The 15105-nt window shown below is 42.7% G+C and overlaps 2 protein-coding genes across 4 annotated transcripts; one reads left to right on the top strand and one right to left on the bottom strand.

Annotated features, from left to right (window-relative positions):
- Positions 1 to 6518: 6518 nt before the first annotated feature.
- On the top strand, positions 6519 to 10561 carry LOC103629879 (uncharacterized). 3 transcript variants are annotated; one of them, XR_002263178.2, is made up of 5 exons: positions 7245 to 7481; positions 7977 to 8047; positions 8461 to 8525; positions 9594 to 9708; positions 10495 to 10561. XR_002263178.2 is itself a non-coding variant. In XM_020540181.2 (3 exons), exons 1-3 carry the CDS (start codon positions 6536 to 6538, stop codon positions 9652 to 9654), a joined length of 360 nt encoding a protein of 119 aa, XP_020395770.1. In that variant the 5' UTR covers positions 6519 to 6535; the 3' UTR covers positions 9655 to 9868. The 3 variants fall into 3 exon arrangements, 1 of the variants encoding a protein (XP_020395770.1); XR_002263179.2 differs by lacking the exon at positions 7977 to 8047 and having other exon boundaries at positions 7259 to 7481; XM_020540181.2 differs by lacking the exons at positions 7245 to 7481; positions 7977 to 8047; positions 10495 to 10561 and adding an exon at positions 6519 to 6769 and having other exon boundaries at positions 9594 to 9868.
- A 3159-nt stretch (positions 10562 to 13720) lies between these two features.
- LOC103629878 (uncharacterized) lies at positions 13721 to 14430 on the bottom strand. Its single transcript, XM_020539248.1, has 2 exons — positions 14249 to 14430; positions 13721 to 14172 (listed from the first exon to the last, which is right to left on the bottom strand). The coding sequence occupies exons 1-2, from the start codon at positions 14423 to 14425 to the stop codon at positions 13963 to 13965; spliced, it is 387 nt and encodes a 128-aa protein (XP_020394837.1). The 5' UTR covers positions 14426 to 14430; the 3' UTR covers positions 13721 to 13962.
- Between the last annotated feature and the right edge of the window lie 675 nt (positions 14431 to 15105).

The following is a 15105-nucleotide window of genomic DNA, read 5'->3' as shown; positions in this document are numbered from 1 at the left end:
TTGCTAAACTCCACACAAGACTTTTGATTAGTAGAACCAAAAATTATGTCATTGACATATATTTGGCATACAAACAAATCACCATTACAAGTCTTAGTAAACAAAGTAGGATCATCTTTCCCAACCTTGAAAGCGTTAGAAAGAAGAAAATCGCTAAGGCATTCATACCATGCTCTTGGAGCTTTCTTAAGTCCATTGAGCACCTTAGAGAGCTTATAGAAATGGTCGGGATACCTTTCATACTCGAAGCCAGGGGTTATTTCACGTACACTTCCTCCTTGATTGGTCCATTGAGGAAGGCACTCTTCATGTCCATTTGAAACAACATAAATGAGTGGTGAGCATCATAGGCCAATAATATGTGTATTGATTCGAGCCTAGCTACAGGAGCAAAAGTCTCCTCCAAATCCAAACCTACGACTTGAGCATAACCTTTTGCAACAAGTCGAGCTTTGTTTCTTGTCACCATTCCATGCTCATCTTGCTTGTTGCGGAACACCCACTTGGTTCCCACAACATTTTGCCTTGGATGTGGCACCAAGCTCCATACTTCATTTCTCTTGGAAGTTATTGAGCTCTTCCTTCATGGCCAACACCTAGTCCGGATCCTACAAGGCTTCTTCTACCCTAAAAGGCTCAATAGAAGAAACAAAAGAGTAATGTTCACAAAAATTAGCTAAACATGAACGAGTGGTTACTCCCTTGCTGATGTCACCCAGAATCTGATCCACTAGATGATTTCTTTGGATTGTGGCCCGGACTTGAGTTCGAGGTGCTTGTTGTGGTTCTTTCTCTCTATCATTTTCTTTATGTGCTCCCCCTAGATTCATGCCTTCATCTTGAGGTACCTATTCCTCATCTTGAGTTAGGGGATGTACTAGTGTTGAGGAAGATGGTTGATCTTGATCTTGTTGTTCCTGTGGTCGCACATCACCTATTGCCATAGTTCGCATTGCGACCGTTGGAATATCATCTTCATCTACATCATCAAGATCAACTTGATCTCTTGGAGAGCCATTAGTCTCAACAAATACAACGTCACTAGAGACTTCAACCAAACCTGAAGATTTGGTAAGGACTCTATATGCCTTTGAATTGGAATCATAACCTAGTAAAAACCCTTCTACAGCTTTGGGAGCAAATTTCGAATGTCTACCTTTCATTACCAAGATGTAGCATTTGCTCCCAAATACATGAAAGTATGAAATATTTGGTTTGTTACCGGTTAGAAGCTCATAAGATGTTTTCTTGAGCAGGCGATGAAGATAGAGTCGGTTTATGGCATGGCAAGCTGTATTTACAGCTTCCGACCAAAACCGCTCAGGCGTCTTGTATTTCCCAAGCATTGTTCTCGCCATGTCGATGAGCGTCCTGTTCTTCCTCTCTACTACACCATTTTGCTATGGTGTGTAGGGAGCGGAAAACTCATGCTTGACGCCTTCGTCCTCAAGATACTCTTCCACTTGAAGGTTCTTGAATTCTGATCCACTGTCGCTTCTTATCTTCTTCACCTTGAGCTCAAACTCATTTTGAGCTCTCTTTAGGAAGCGCTTTAAAGTACCTTAGTTTCTGGGTTTTTGATTTATCCTGCGAAAAGAATACCAAAGTGAAGCAGGAAAAATCATCAACAATTACAAGACCATACTTACTTCCCCGTATGCTAAGATAAGCAATTGGCCCGAAGAGATCCATGTGGAGGAGTTCCAGTGGTATTGACGTTGTCATCACATTTTTGCCTGGATGATTAGTTCCCACCTGCTTCCCTGCTTGGCACCCTTCACAAGGTCTATCTTTCTCAAAACAAACATTAGTTAGTCCTAACACATGTTCTCCCTTTAGAAGCTTATGAAGATTATTCATTCCAACATGTGTTAGACGGCGGTGCCAGAGCCAGCCCATATTAGTCTTAGCAAGCAAACATGCATCTAGATTGGCATTCTCTTTAGAGAAATCAACTAAATAGAGCTTGTTGTTTAATACACATTTAAAAGCTAATGAACCATCACTTCTTCTAAAGATAGATACATCAATATTTGTAAATAAGCAATTATATCCCATATGACATAATTGACTTATAGACAGTAAATTGTAACCAAGTGATTCTACTAAAAACACATTAGAAATTGAATGCCCGGTGGTGATGGCTATTTTTCCCAAACCTTTGACCTTGCCATGATTCCCATCTCCAAAGATGATCGTGTCTTGGGAATCCTTGTTCTTGATGTAGGAGCTGAACATTTTCTTCTCCCCCGTCATGTGGTTTGTGCATCCGCTATCAATAATCCAGCTTGTGCCCCTAGATGCATAAACTTGCAAGATGATTTAAGCTTGGGTTTTAGGTACCCAACTCTTATTGGGTCCTACAAGGTTAGTCACATAATCCATTGGAACCCAGATGCAAGTTTTGTCTCTCTTGCACTTAGGCCCTAAATTTCTAGCAACTACTTTATCATTTTTGCACATAAGAACAAATGAAGCATCATAAGTTTGATAAAACATGGTTGGTCCATTTGATGCATTCCTAGGTGCATGAGAAGCAACATGTTGAACATGGCGCCTAGGTCTATTCCTACCATGAGCATACGAAGAGCTAGATGATGCAAACATGGAATGTGAATCAAAAACAACATCATGATGTATAGGTAAAACAGCATGACTATAACAACCACCATGATAAGTAATACTAGAAGCATTCTTAACATGAGCATATAAATAAGCATGATTCTTTCTATCATGAGAAGAATGAGAGCTACTAGCCATATGAGTCTTCCCTTTCTCCTTGTTGAGATTGGAAGTCATTTGGCTTGTTAAGTTCTTGATTTCCTTTTGGAAACCAAGTCCATCCTTAATGGAGGGATATCTACCAATTGTGTAGGTATCCCTAGCAAATATAATTTTATCATTTTCACTTTTGCAAGTCTTAAGTTGAGCATTAAGATTTGCAACATCATTATTCAACTTAAGAATAGTAGCAGCAACAATATTGCAAGCATCAATATTGACATCTTTACATCTATTGCAAATAGAAACATGATCCATAATTGAACTAGCAACATTTACTTTTTCTAGCTTAGCATTTAAATCGGCATTTAAGCTCTTAAGACTATAAACAGAATCATTACAGGAAGACAATTCAGAAGAAAGAAGTTCATTTCTCTTAACTTCTAAAGCAAGAGATTTTTCAGCAATAACAAGTTTGTCATGTTCTTCATAAAGAATGTCTTCTTGTTTTTCTAGCAACCTATATTTATCATTAAGGCCATCAATTAATTCATTGATTATATCTATTTTGTTTCTATCTAAACCCTTAAATAGATCACTATAGTCTACATCATCATTATCTCATTCCTCATCACTAGAAGAAGTGTACTTGGGGATATCTCGTGTACGTACCTTCTGCTCCTTGGCCATGAGGCATGTGTGATGTTCATTGGGGAAGAGGGAGGATTTGTCGAATGCTGAAGCAGCAAGTCCCTCATCGTCGGAGTCGGATGAAGAGCAGTCCGAGTCCCACTCCTTGCCGATGTGTGCCTCACCCTTCGCCTTCCTGCAGTTTTTCTTCTTCTCCTTTTTCCATTTCTTTTCTTGTCCCTGGTCATTTTCATTATTGGGACATTATGCAATAAAATGACCGGACTTACCACATTTGAAGCAGGAGCGATTTCCCTTTGATTTGTTCTTGTTTGGGTATTCATTACGTCCCTTCAATGCAGTCTTGAAATGCTTGATTACAAGCGCCATTTCGTCCTCGTTTAGCTCGGCAGCCTCCACTTGTGCCACCTTGTTAGGTAGCGCCTCCTTGCTGTTTGTTGCTTTGAGAGCAACAGGTTGCGACTCGTAAAGTGGAAGCGGTCCATTTGCAATATCATCCACATACCTCGCTTCTTTACCATCATGCGCCTGCTTACAAATTTTCTAAGAATTTCCTCGGTCGTCATCTTGGTGTACCTAGGATTCTCACGAATAAGGTTTACAAGATAAGGATCAATAACAGTAAATTACCTTAGCATGAGTCGAACGACGTCATGATCCATCCATCTTGTGCTCCCATACCTCCTGATTTTGTTCACCAGGGTCTTGAGCCTGTTGTACGTTTCAATTGGCTCCTCTCCCCTTTTCATGGCGAATCTCCCAAGCTCACCTTCCACCAATTCCATTTTGGTAATCATAGTGACATCGTTTCCCTCATGAGAAATTTTGAGGGTGTCCCAAATTTGTTTGGCATTGTCCAAACCATTGACTTTGTTATACTCATCCCTGCATAAAGATGCTAGCAAAATAGTAGTAGGTTGGGCATTTTTATGAATTTGTTCATTAATCAATACGGGATTGTCACTACTATCAAATTGCATTCCATTTTCCACAATTTCCCAAATACTGGGATGGAGAGAAAACAAATGACTACGCATTTTATGGCTCCAAAAAGAATAGTCTTCTCCATCAAAGTGAGGGGGTTTACCGAGTGGAATAGATAATAAATGATCATTCAAATTATGAGGGATGAGAGAATAATCAAAAGAGTAGTTCTAATTAACCGTTTTCTTTTTCGACGAAGAGTCTTCGTCGTCGTCATCCCTTGGTGAAGAAAAGGAGGCATCGCTGTCGTAGTAGATGATCTTCTTGATGCACCTCTTCTTCTTCCCATCTTTATTCTTGTTGTTTGAGCCTGAGTCAGTGCGCTTGTCACCTTTAGGCTCATCAACATAGAGAGTCTCCTTCTCTTTGTCGTTGATCATCATCCCATTGCCTTTAGGATCCATCTCTTCGGGAGGTTAGTCCCCGAATGAAGAGTACAGCTCTAATACCAATTGAGAGCACCTAGAGGGGGTGAATAGGTGATCCTGTTAAATCAAGTCTAAATAACACAAACTTGGGTTATAATAAATGTTAGTGGGATAAAAACTAAGGTGATATGAATAGAGAGGGGAGTGCTCTTCACTTGATTGTTCCTTTAGAATATGTATTGAACTTAGGAACAATAGCGCAAGTGAATATATGAGAACTCTATGGAAGAAAACAATCACATAGAAAGATGTGCAAGTGACAGGTGATTTTATCCCATGGTTCAGCCAATGCCTTCTCCACGTTGTGGTGACCTCCTTCGGTCAAGGATTGCACTCAATCCCTCTCAAGTGATCCAATGATCAAACTTAAGTACCACGATTTTCTTCCTTTTCTCAAGCGTTCCCTTTGTGAGGAATCTCCACAAGTTGGAGTCTCTCACCCTTACAAGATTGATCACAAGAATCCACAAGAGCAAGGGAGGGAATAGACACACACACACAAGAACTAGAGTCGCAGTAACAACACGCACACAAGTCAAGAACTGAGCACACAAAACAACACAACGGAGTTACATCTCAAAGAAATGCTCAAATCTCTATTGCAATGAATCGAATGCGTGCATGTGAAGTCTAGGTGTTGTAGGATTTTCAATGGAGGCTTGGTGTAGTGCTCCATGCGCCAAGGAATCCCTTTTATAGACTAAAGGCAGCTAGGAGCCATTTGAGCTCCATTTGGAAGGCCCTCGTTGCCTTTTGTTCGTGGGGCACCGGATAGTAAACAGTGCGCGATTTCCTTCCTTTTCTGGCGAAGCCGACCGTTGCCAGCCACGTGGCACACCGAACAGTCCGGTGCCGCCTGCTGACCGTTGGCTGACCCAATTTGTAAAGAATAAGAAGAGAATTGATCTCATTATATCTTTTGCCCTCTATATATTAGAACATGTAAACAACCACATCTAAAGTGATTAATTAGCTAATGACACCTAAATAAGCTATGCATCATGTTGGAGATTATTTGTTTGAGTATTTAATAATAATAATAATAATAATAATAGTAGTAGTAGTAATAAAAGTATAATAATGTTGATATGTGGATTAGAACCTAGTTTGCAAATTGGAATTTAGAGAAAGAGAAGGAAAAATGCTATACAGAATAAAGAAAATAAATACATAAATAAATACAATCTGTAATACTGGTATTTTAAATTATGCACTTATCCTAAGAATGAAGTTCACAACAAATTTGAATTTAAACACTAGACTTTTGAATTTAAAAAGGGAATTCAAATCAGAAATTGTAAAATAAAAAGGAAAATAAAAAGAAACAGTCGCATGGACCGAAACCAACAAATCGGCCCAACTGGCAAGTTCCACCGCGCGGCCAATTCCCTGTCCGCGTGCTGACGAATGGAGCCTACCCGTCGGTCGCACGCCGCGCCCACGACGCGACTAAACCATCTCGCTGCGCGATGGGGCCCATTTACCAGAGACCGATACCGCGCGCACGTCTCTGCTCACTGACGTGTGGGTCCGCTGCGCCATCCTCGTACATGCCCACTGCCGTGCGGGACCTACGTGTCAGCTCCCACCTCCGCGAAGGTCGGAACCACGCCGCCATACCGGCCTCCCCCGCATGCACAGGGAACCCGTTCCCAACTTCAACCCCTTGAGTCTGTGCCCGGCCGCCATATTAAACCCTGCGCCAACCTCCGGTTTCATCCACCTGTCCTTCGCCCTAGTAGTTACGACCCATGAGCTCGCCTTTGGATTTGGGAACGCCGCCGGAGGCCGCCATAGCCGTCTGCCGCCGCCGTCCCCGTTTTAACACCCGTGGTGCGCTCCCGGACAGCCCGACGGGGGTGTGGATCGTGTGTCGGGGGGAATCGGGTGCGTGGACCCGCGGTGTGAGGGGAATTGCTCGCCGTCCCTTACCTCCCGCCGTAAAGCCGCCCCGCTCCGTGGGCAAGTTCATCATCAAGCCAATCGTGAGTACAAATCTCCTTCCTGGATCCGTCGTTGTCTTAGCCTCGATTTGCACCTAGCGTATCAGGTAATTGCGCGCCGTGGGTTAGCATGGGGTTCACTGGCCATGGCGCGCCGTCGCGGCCTCACTATTGGTCGCCGGAGTTCAACCGGGAGGAGGAAGGCGCGGCCTGGCCGTCAATCCGCAGATGTGCGGCTAGGATTAGAAGTCACCATACCCTTTCGTATTTTGATGTTGGTTCATCGATCCATGGATTAACGGCGCAAATCAAATCAAACATTACCCATTCGTTGCGTTAAATCAGAACCGTAGTTATAAAATCGTGCGGTGGTAGTCGCACGCCAGTTCGGCCTTATGCCGATCTGATCCGGGCCCTCCAAACAAGATCCAACGACTTAGATTTCACCATACCCCTTCGCCGTCCACATTCTTATAATATAGAGCCGGGAGCAAAGGTGGCCGCTCGCGCTATCCACGTCTCCGTTTATTTTCACAGCCGTTCGATCGGCATCCAATAAACACACGCAGCCTCATAGCGGAGAGCAGAGGTGGCCATACAGGACATGATGTTTCCAGATGGCCCCGGAAAGGGGTAGAAGAGGATATACGCATCTTCCTCCCGTCCTCTCTCTCTCTCTCTCCCGGGGCGACGGCTTCCACGGTCCGCGACGGCGGACACGCTGAACCCCACCCGTTTGCCCACGGCCAAGCAGGTACCATTCTTTCTGTTCGCCGGTTGTCCAATAGTCTCTTCTCTCTCTGTGAGTTCCATAGAACGCGGCCAGAAACCTCTTGCTCTCAGTTTCCGTCGATGTGCAAGCCGCCAGGCACCACTAGCTTTATCCCCCTGTTCCCTCAAATCCCTCTTCTCGCTGAGCTGGACACCGCCAGGAGCCACATCCCACCTCAACGTCGGCGTGGGCCAACGCCAGGAGGCAGCAGCGCCGCCCTTCCTCTCCTGGCACGGCGGCAACATCTCACAGGCAGCGCCCCACCCTGCCACCTGGCACACGGCCTGCAGGCTGCAGCATCGCAAAGCCACTGTTCCAGTCGAGCGTCGCGTGCAACCATGCATTTTTTTAATTCCCTTTGGTTTACACCCATAACCAATGTTTTTAAGTCCCTCTCTACTACTGCTGAAAGCCTGTTTGCTCAAGTAAGTTTGTCCTTCGCGCCTAAGGTGTTTTAACTGTGCGATATGCGTTCAGGAATTCAAAACACTCGGTTAGCCAAAAAGTACTACAACTTGGCTGCTTGCCACTTTCACTATAAAGAAAAGGTATATTCTCCCACTCCGTCTCTGGTGTGATTAGCTTTTCGGGGTTGGGATGTGTGAGTATGTGGACTTTGATATCCGTATCTACATGATCAATTATTGGTAAAAAGGTATCTCAACCTTAAATGTATCTATTATACATAGAAGAACTATCAACTAAGTTCATGTTTTACCTTATAATTATACAGTTGAAACTTCGCATGTTGTCCCTACGTACATAATTCTATGGATGCACATTCTTTTTTTTCCCAAAAAAAATCTCACTTGAAAGAACGAATATAGGGAATCCGATCTACATCTTCTTAATTGTACACGATTTGCTGGTCGTCTGTTAACACACTATATTTTTCCCTTCGCATATTTATTTACATAGTTTACCGGTCGTTTATTAGCCCAATTTCTAATTGATTCTACAGGTCAGCCCTCCGTGTGGAGCGAAAACATCTCTAATTCCCAGGGATTTTAACTCCGAGCACATCAGGTACGTTTGTTCAATACATCTAATCTCCCAAATCCATCAGCTGCTTTGCCACCTAGAACGCAGTAATGAATAAATATCATCACATCAACAAACAATGTATCGCACAACTTTAGGTCTTGGCTTATCCCCCATTGATATATAACTAAATTAGACGCAGAGAATCTACTTAATAAGATACGTAACATATTAAATGCGTTTAAATATTATGACTGCTTCACTAACATATTGTTCGAGCATTTCTTTTACATAACACTTTCTAAAACATAAGATAGATAAGTAGTTGAAATCACATACACAAACTGCACTGCTCAACAGATTCTACTCCTTTCTTTTTTAAAACAAAAGTTGTATGTAATATAAAAGTTCTTATAAGCATCTGAGTATAGCTCAGAACCAAACCAAACAATTCAATAAATAGTTACATATACACACCAATAGTTCTGTATCAAATCATAGAAACGGATTTCAAATGTGATGCACAAACCAACCTGACAGCAAACCGTTTTAAAAGTGGGGGATGTTGCATATTCTCTTTCGCCTGGGAGCAATATACTCAGAATAGCTACAAGAAAAAAAAATATCTGTTATCCTACGTACCCGAAAGGTACACAAATCATGAAAGCATGAACAAAAATAAGATCTTCCACTCCCCATTCATCAGCACTCAACCTGATATCCCCCACCACACACACGATCTTTTTACTTTCTTATATAAATCGTGTGATGTATTCATATCCATTCTGTGCTATGTTCAATGCTTAACAAGAAACATTCTTACATGTAGTTAAGAGATCGCACTGTTGTTGTGCTTATTATTATTTAAGCAGACATTTTGTTCTTCTGATGATGTTATTATTTTTTTTGCACGTCTCTTTGTTCCTTACTAAGGATTCAAGTTTCTGTTAATGTGCATATGTCATATTCTTTTTATGTACAACTTTTCCATAGCATCTAACCATCTAAATAACCCCCGTGCTTAAATACCAAATTCCTAAAACGAGTTGTCTAGCTAATCAGTCCATTAGTAAAGTAAATAAAACAACTCACTTTTTTATAATTCATGAACAGGATCAAGCAAGGACCCGTGCGCATCCAAAAAGAAACTCCTAAGAAACCCTCCCAAGACTGAATGCTACCTTCTACCATCAGCAGCCTTTGAAGTTCTAAAGTGTTTATTTTATATGTTAGTATGCATGTTCAACCTTTTGAAGACAATTTGTGTAAACATAACAACTTTGTTTTAGATGTTGAAACAGGCAAAAATAACCACCGTCATAAATTACCTAACTCTGTTTAATAACTACTGTTCAACCTTCTGTGATATACATGACCAACTTTCTTAATTGTCACTTATATTTCAGAATGTATATCTACATTTTACAAATGATATAACATTATTATCACTTACATTACATTTTTCTACAACGCGCGCGGGGCGCGCACCCGTTACTAGTTTTATATAAGAGACCCTGCAGTTCTTGCTTATCAACCCGCAGTACACCGTATATAGAAAGTGTTTTAATCTGTGTCCTGAGAACTTACGTAATAGCCTCTGGTCTTAGGTATATTTGTGCGTGCAGTACAGAGAGATAGAAAATCAGAGGAAATCATATAGAAAATGAATTTTAGTGTAAAAATAATTTCAGAATCTTGTTTAATTCCTAGAAAATTCATTTTAACTCTTTTTAAATCCATTCTAGTTGCATTAATTTTGTATGAATATTGTTTATCACTTAGTAACTATGTTTTGTCATGAAACATAGATAAAAAATATTCATTTGGTTTAATTTATATCAATCACTTAATAACTTCAGAAAATCATAACTCGGAAACAGTAACTCTGAATTTAGTGATTCTTGTTCATACGATCTCATTGCGATGTGTAGAATATTATCATGTAGTATATTCCTCTGTTTGGTGTGATGATTAATTTCCTTTGTACCATGTTTGTTTGTATTGTGGCGAGTAGATGAGCAAGTGATTAAGGACTCAGGTGTTCAGCAGGTAGAAGTTGTTGAGCAGGAGCTCATTGAAGGCAAGTTGTGCCCTTGACCACTTTTATTTATCCAATAATGTTCTCTATAATCATTTTGGCATGCATAGGCTTAATTTTGATGGGACCCAATAGGTCACCCTAGTTTGGTCATCTTTACACCTTGTTTATCCCTGAACTTTTGGGTGGTCTTTGTTATTGCTATATATGGTTTTGGGTGTTGAGATAACTATTACACATGGTCATTTTTTATTATTATTGTTTTATTTCTATTCATGATAAGACTATTATGTTAATTGGAACATGGAGCTTAACTTGAGAAACACGTGCCACCACAAGGGTGGAATGGGACGCCCTTGGATGACTAATTAGAAAAGCTAGTGGAGGTCTACCTTACCCGAAATGGGCAAGGGCAGTAGGGGAGTTGGCGTGTAGGGAGGTTCTTGGGTTGATTTTGCTGCGATGGCGGTCAGACAGGGGATTCCTGCATTGCGCTCCCTAGAAATTGTAGCGGGTTTTCTGAAGCTAGTGGAACTTTGTAAAGGCCTCGTAGTGTTACCCTACCTCGCTTCCTTGGTAGAGGTGAACGGGGTTCGTGCAACCCCGGGGCAGATGGGTAACATGACTTGTGGAGCTATGATTTTGTGAGCTCACCCTTGTGATATATAACCCCCCACAGGAGAAGAACAGGTGGTCCAGGAGGAGCCCCACAATAAAGAGTACGAGCTCATCTAAGTGGCGTCTCCCAGTCAACTTTATGGCACCAAGGAATAATATTTAGTTTGCTTTATTGTTATCATTTATTTTTGTAAGGCTTTCGCTATGTAATAATGATACTTGTGACATTTATCTCTATACACTTTGTCATTATATGTGATGTTCTTCTTTGGCGCACATATGAGACGCATCCCGGCTGTATCCCTTAAATTCGGGTGTGACATTGGCTGAGCCACGTGTCACCCGCTGATCGCGCGGTCGACCGTTGGCTGGGCGCGTGGTTGGCACACCGGATAGTCCGGTGCACACCGGACAGTCCGATGAATTATAATCATGGTGGCCTTAGCATTTTCTCGAGAGCGGCATGTTCGCCAGGGCGCCAGCCTGGGCACCGGACACTGCCTGGTGCACACCGGACAGTCTGGTGCACCGCAGGCTTGTGCAAGTTTGGATAGACTTAGCCAAACTTCTCCAATCCGATTTCTCTTGGTTCGATAAGGTTCCTAGCACTTAGTAGAATAATGTTAGTACCAAAAACAATTTACTAAGGCTAGAATCATACCTTGCTTTTCCATTTGCATCTCTTTGACACTTAGCTTATAAAGTCATAACTCTATGTGTTGGGCATCTAATCACCAAAACATAATAGAAATGGCCCAAGGGCACATTTCCCTTTCACTTGCTGAAAGGGGCAAAGCTTCGTTGTTCCCTTTATGCAGATGATGTGGGGGTGTTTGTTAGAGCAGACATTACAGACCTAAAAGTTCTTAAAACAGTTCTAGAAACTTTCGAAGGATGCTCAGGGCTGAAGATCAACTTTGATAAAACAGACATCTTCCTGATTCGTTATCCTGAGTCCCTTTGGCCAAATCTTTCGGAAGTGTTCCCTAGCAAATATACTAATCTACTCGGAAAGTACCTTGGTCTCCCTCTTCACTTCAGAAACGTTAAAAGGATTACACTTCAACCCCTTGTGGAAAAAATCAATAAAAGGCTAGCTGGGTGGAAAGGCAGACTTCTGACAAAGGCATGTAGAGAAACCCTGGTTAAATCTGTGTTAACTGCCCATCCTATTTATCACCTGACGGTTTTCCGACTCAAAAATGGTTATTGCAAAAAATTGATAAGATAAGAAGAAACTTTCTCTGGAAAGGAAGCAACCTAGAATCAGGCAACGGAGGTCACTTCTTGATCAACTAGTCTACAACTCGTTTGCCAAAGAACAAGGGGATCTGGGTATTCTAGGCCTAGAGCATTTTACAAGGGAATTAAGAATCAGATGGTTGTGGATGCAGTGGAAGGACAGAGCTAAGGCATGGGCTGCTATGCAATTGCCATGTGACAAAGCCGACGAAGATCTTTTCAATGCATCCACATTAGTGAATGTCGGTAATGGAAGAACAACCAATTTCTTGAAATCGAGTTGGATACACGACCAAGCACCGAAGAATATCGCACCAAGTCTCTTCAAGAAAGCAAAGAAGAAGAACATTTTGGGTTTTCAAGCTCTTAGAAACAATAGCTGGACCCAGCTATGCCTCACATGCATAAGAGAAGAGGAAATAAAAGATTTTGTATCCCTTTGGCAGGCCATCGGTACCATGCAAGAGCTCAACAATTTGGAAGATACCATCTCATGGAGATGGACGACAGATGGTCAGTATAGTGCAAGTCGTGCCTATAAAATTCAGTTCTCAACAAATTTCTGCAAAATAAAAATATGTCCCATTTGAAAAGCAAAAACTGAACCAGAATGCCGCTTTTTCCCTTGGACTCTTTTACATAACAGAGTGTTGACGACGGACAATCTTCGGAAAAGGGGATGGCCTTGCAATCCTATTTGTTGTCTTCACAACTCGACATCTGAAATAGCAATTCACTTATGCAAGAATTGTCCCTTCAGCGGGGAGATGTGGGGCAAAATCCGCTCATGGGCCAACCTTTCGTTCCTAAATGGGAACTATGGTTCCGAGTCGTATGGTTGGTGGAGGATTTTAAGAAGGCTTTGCAGGAGGCAATCGTGGAGAATTTTTTACGGTCTTCTGATTTATTTTTGGTAGAGCTTATGGTTGGAAAGAAACAATAAAATCTTTTACAGGAAACAGAGGTTTGCAGAGCAGGTTGCTTTTGTGGTGAAGGAGCTCTATGTTCAGTAGGTTTTATTTCATCGTTTTGTTCTTCTCTTTTGCTTCTATCGTGTCTTCTGTAAACTTATTTCTCTTATAATATATTGGAGCGGCAAGTCTTTTGTCATTCCCTTTCAAAAAAAATCTGTACTTTAGGTGCGATTTAGTGATGATTTATTACGTTCCACGTTGAATCTATCTATGTGCTGAAATATTGTAATATGGGTTTGGTGTTCTATGCAATTAGTGACGTTTAATGGATTAGAGAAGATTTCAAGCAAAAATTGTGTAAAAAAATTCAAAAAAAATTTAATTTGACCCGATATTTATGATATATCCAATTTATAGACCTCCGGGTTTTTTTTTCGTATGCCAATAATGAAAACCTTGCGGCCATGGCGGAGGCGCGCACCGCGGCGTGTTCTTCTGTTGGGCACGAGCTCATCAGTTCAGAGTTCAGACCACCTCCCTGCAGGTTGGACACGTAGAGCTCACGCCGCCTTCGATCCATTTGCGGATGCAGACGGCGTGAAATCTGTGGCTGCAGGGAAGGAGGCCTACTCTATCACGGTCAGCGTACGGGTCCAGGCAGATGGAGCAGTCATCTCCAGGCTCGTCGTCGCTGTGAAACCTCACTACCGTGATCTTCCTCGCTGCCTGCCCTCGGTGTTGATGACGGTCCCTTCCACGCCATCGCTCGTACAGGAGAATCGCCACTAAGGGAAGCCATACTTAAGCTAGCGATGGCGACAACGAGAACAATGGGCAGAATGCTCTTCTTCTTGTCTTCATCGGCTGCATCATATTCCGTCTGCAGAAGCCAGAAGATGCATTCAAAGTTCATGACACAGAGTAAGCTAAGTAGGATTCTGCAATGAGATGACGACCTTAGATTTCGATGGCGCAGCGCCTCCGACTGGGAGTACCGGTGCAGCTGCAGCGGTGGGAAACTTGGAGGAGGGCACGGGGGCGGGCGCGGCGTTGTAGGAGTCATGGTCCGTCGCCGCTGCGGGCGGCACGAGCAGAGAGATAATGGCCACGATGGCCAGAATGGTTTTGGCCATCGCCACATTGTTCTTCACGAGGAACCCGAACGACGACGGCGACGGCGGAAGAACAGCCTGAACAAGTGAAGATGCTGAAGCATCAAGACCTGAAGCTGCATTGGGTACGTACGCACCTGATGAGAAGTTGGGTGTTGTCGACGGCCTCGTACCTGGCCGGCAAGGCCGGGGTACTGGAACACCTTGCCGCGCTCGGAGAAGACGCCGACGCCGACATCCACATCGCACAGCACGGCGAGGTTGAGCAGGCCCTTGCGGCGCTTGGAGAAGAAGGTCACATGTCGGCTCACCCGGTTCTCGATCCTCTTCGACTCCACCTTTGCACGCCCCATTGTCCTCAAACAGCCTGAACCCGATCGTCTGGCCATCAAAAACCCCAATTGATGAAAGAACGGAGGACGCCGGCGGCCAAGGGCTTTTCAAAAAGCGACCGAAAAGAGAGCGAGAGAGCAGAGCTGTTCTGTTCCTGGGAAGTCTGTTTGTTGAACTTGAAGAAGAGAACAATGACAAGAAGTTAACTGAACATCGTTCAAAAAAAATATGCAACTTCGATTTTGGTATTAAATACGGTATCACACGCCATCCAAAAATATACAACACATAGTAGAGCTAAATTTGTATACACGGAATTAGGTGATTGGATGCTACGGCACCTAATTAACCTGACCCACGTACACAGA

This window comes from Zea mays, chromosome 6, assembly GCF_902167145.1.
Source record: "Zea mays cultivar B73 chromosome 6, Zm-B73-REFERENCE-NAM-5.0, whole genome shotgun sequence".
NCBI classification, from domain to species: domain Eukaryota; kingdom Viridiplantae; phylum Streptophyta; class Magnoliopsida; order Poales; family Poaceae; genus Zea; species Zea mays.
The sequence above is the reverse complement of the archived record's forward strand: the minus strand, read 5'-3'. Positions and strand labels throughout refer to the sequence as shown.

What these genes read in the sequence shown, in the direction of transcription:
- LOC103629878 (XM_020539248.1), bottom strand. Translation starts at nt 14,425, where the DNA reads ATGGCCAAAACCATTCTGGCCATCGTGGCCATTATCTCTCTGCTCGTG. An exon ending in CTGCGCCATCGAAATCTAAG is followed by an intron (nt 14,173 to 14,248) that starts GTCGTCATCTCA and finishes TGGCTTCTGCAG; the next exon opens with ACGGAATATGATGCAGCCGA.
- LOC103629879 (XM_020540181.2), top strand. Translation starts at nt 6,536, where the DNA reads ATGAGCTCGCCTTTGGATTTGGGAACGCCGCCGGAGGCCGCCATAGCC. An exon ending in AGTTCATCATCAAGCCAATC is followed by an intron (nt 6,770 to 8,460) that starts GTGAGTACAAAT and finishes TTGATTCTACAG; the next exon opens with GTCAGCCCTCCGTGTGGAGC. An exon ending in TTTAACTCCGAGCACATCAG is followed by an intron (nt 8,526 to 9,593) that starts GTACGTTTGTTC and finishes ATTCATGAACAG; the next exon opens with GATCAAGCAAGGACCCGTGC.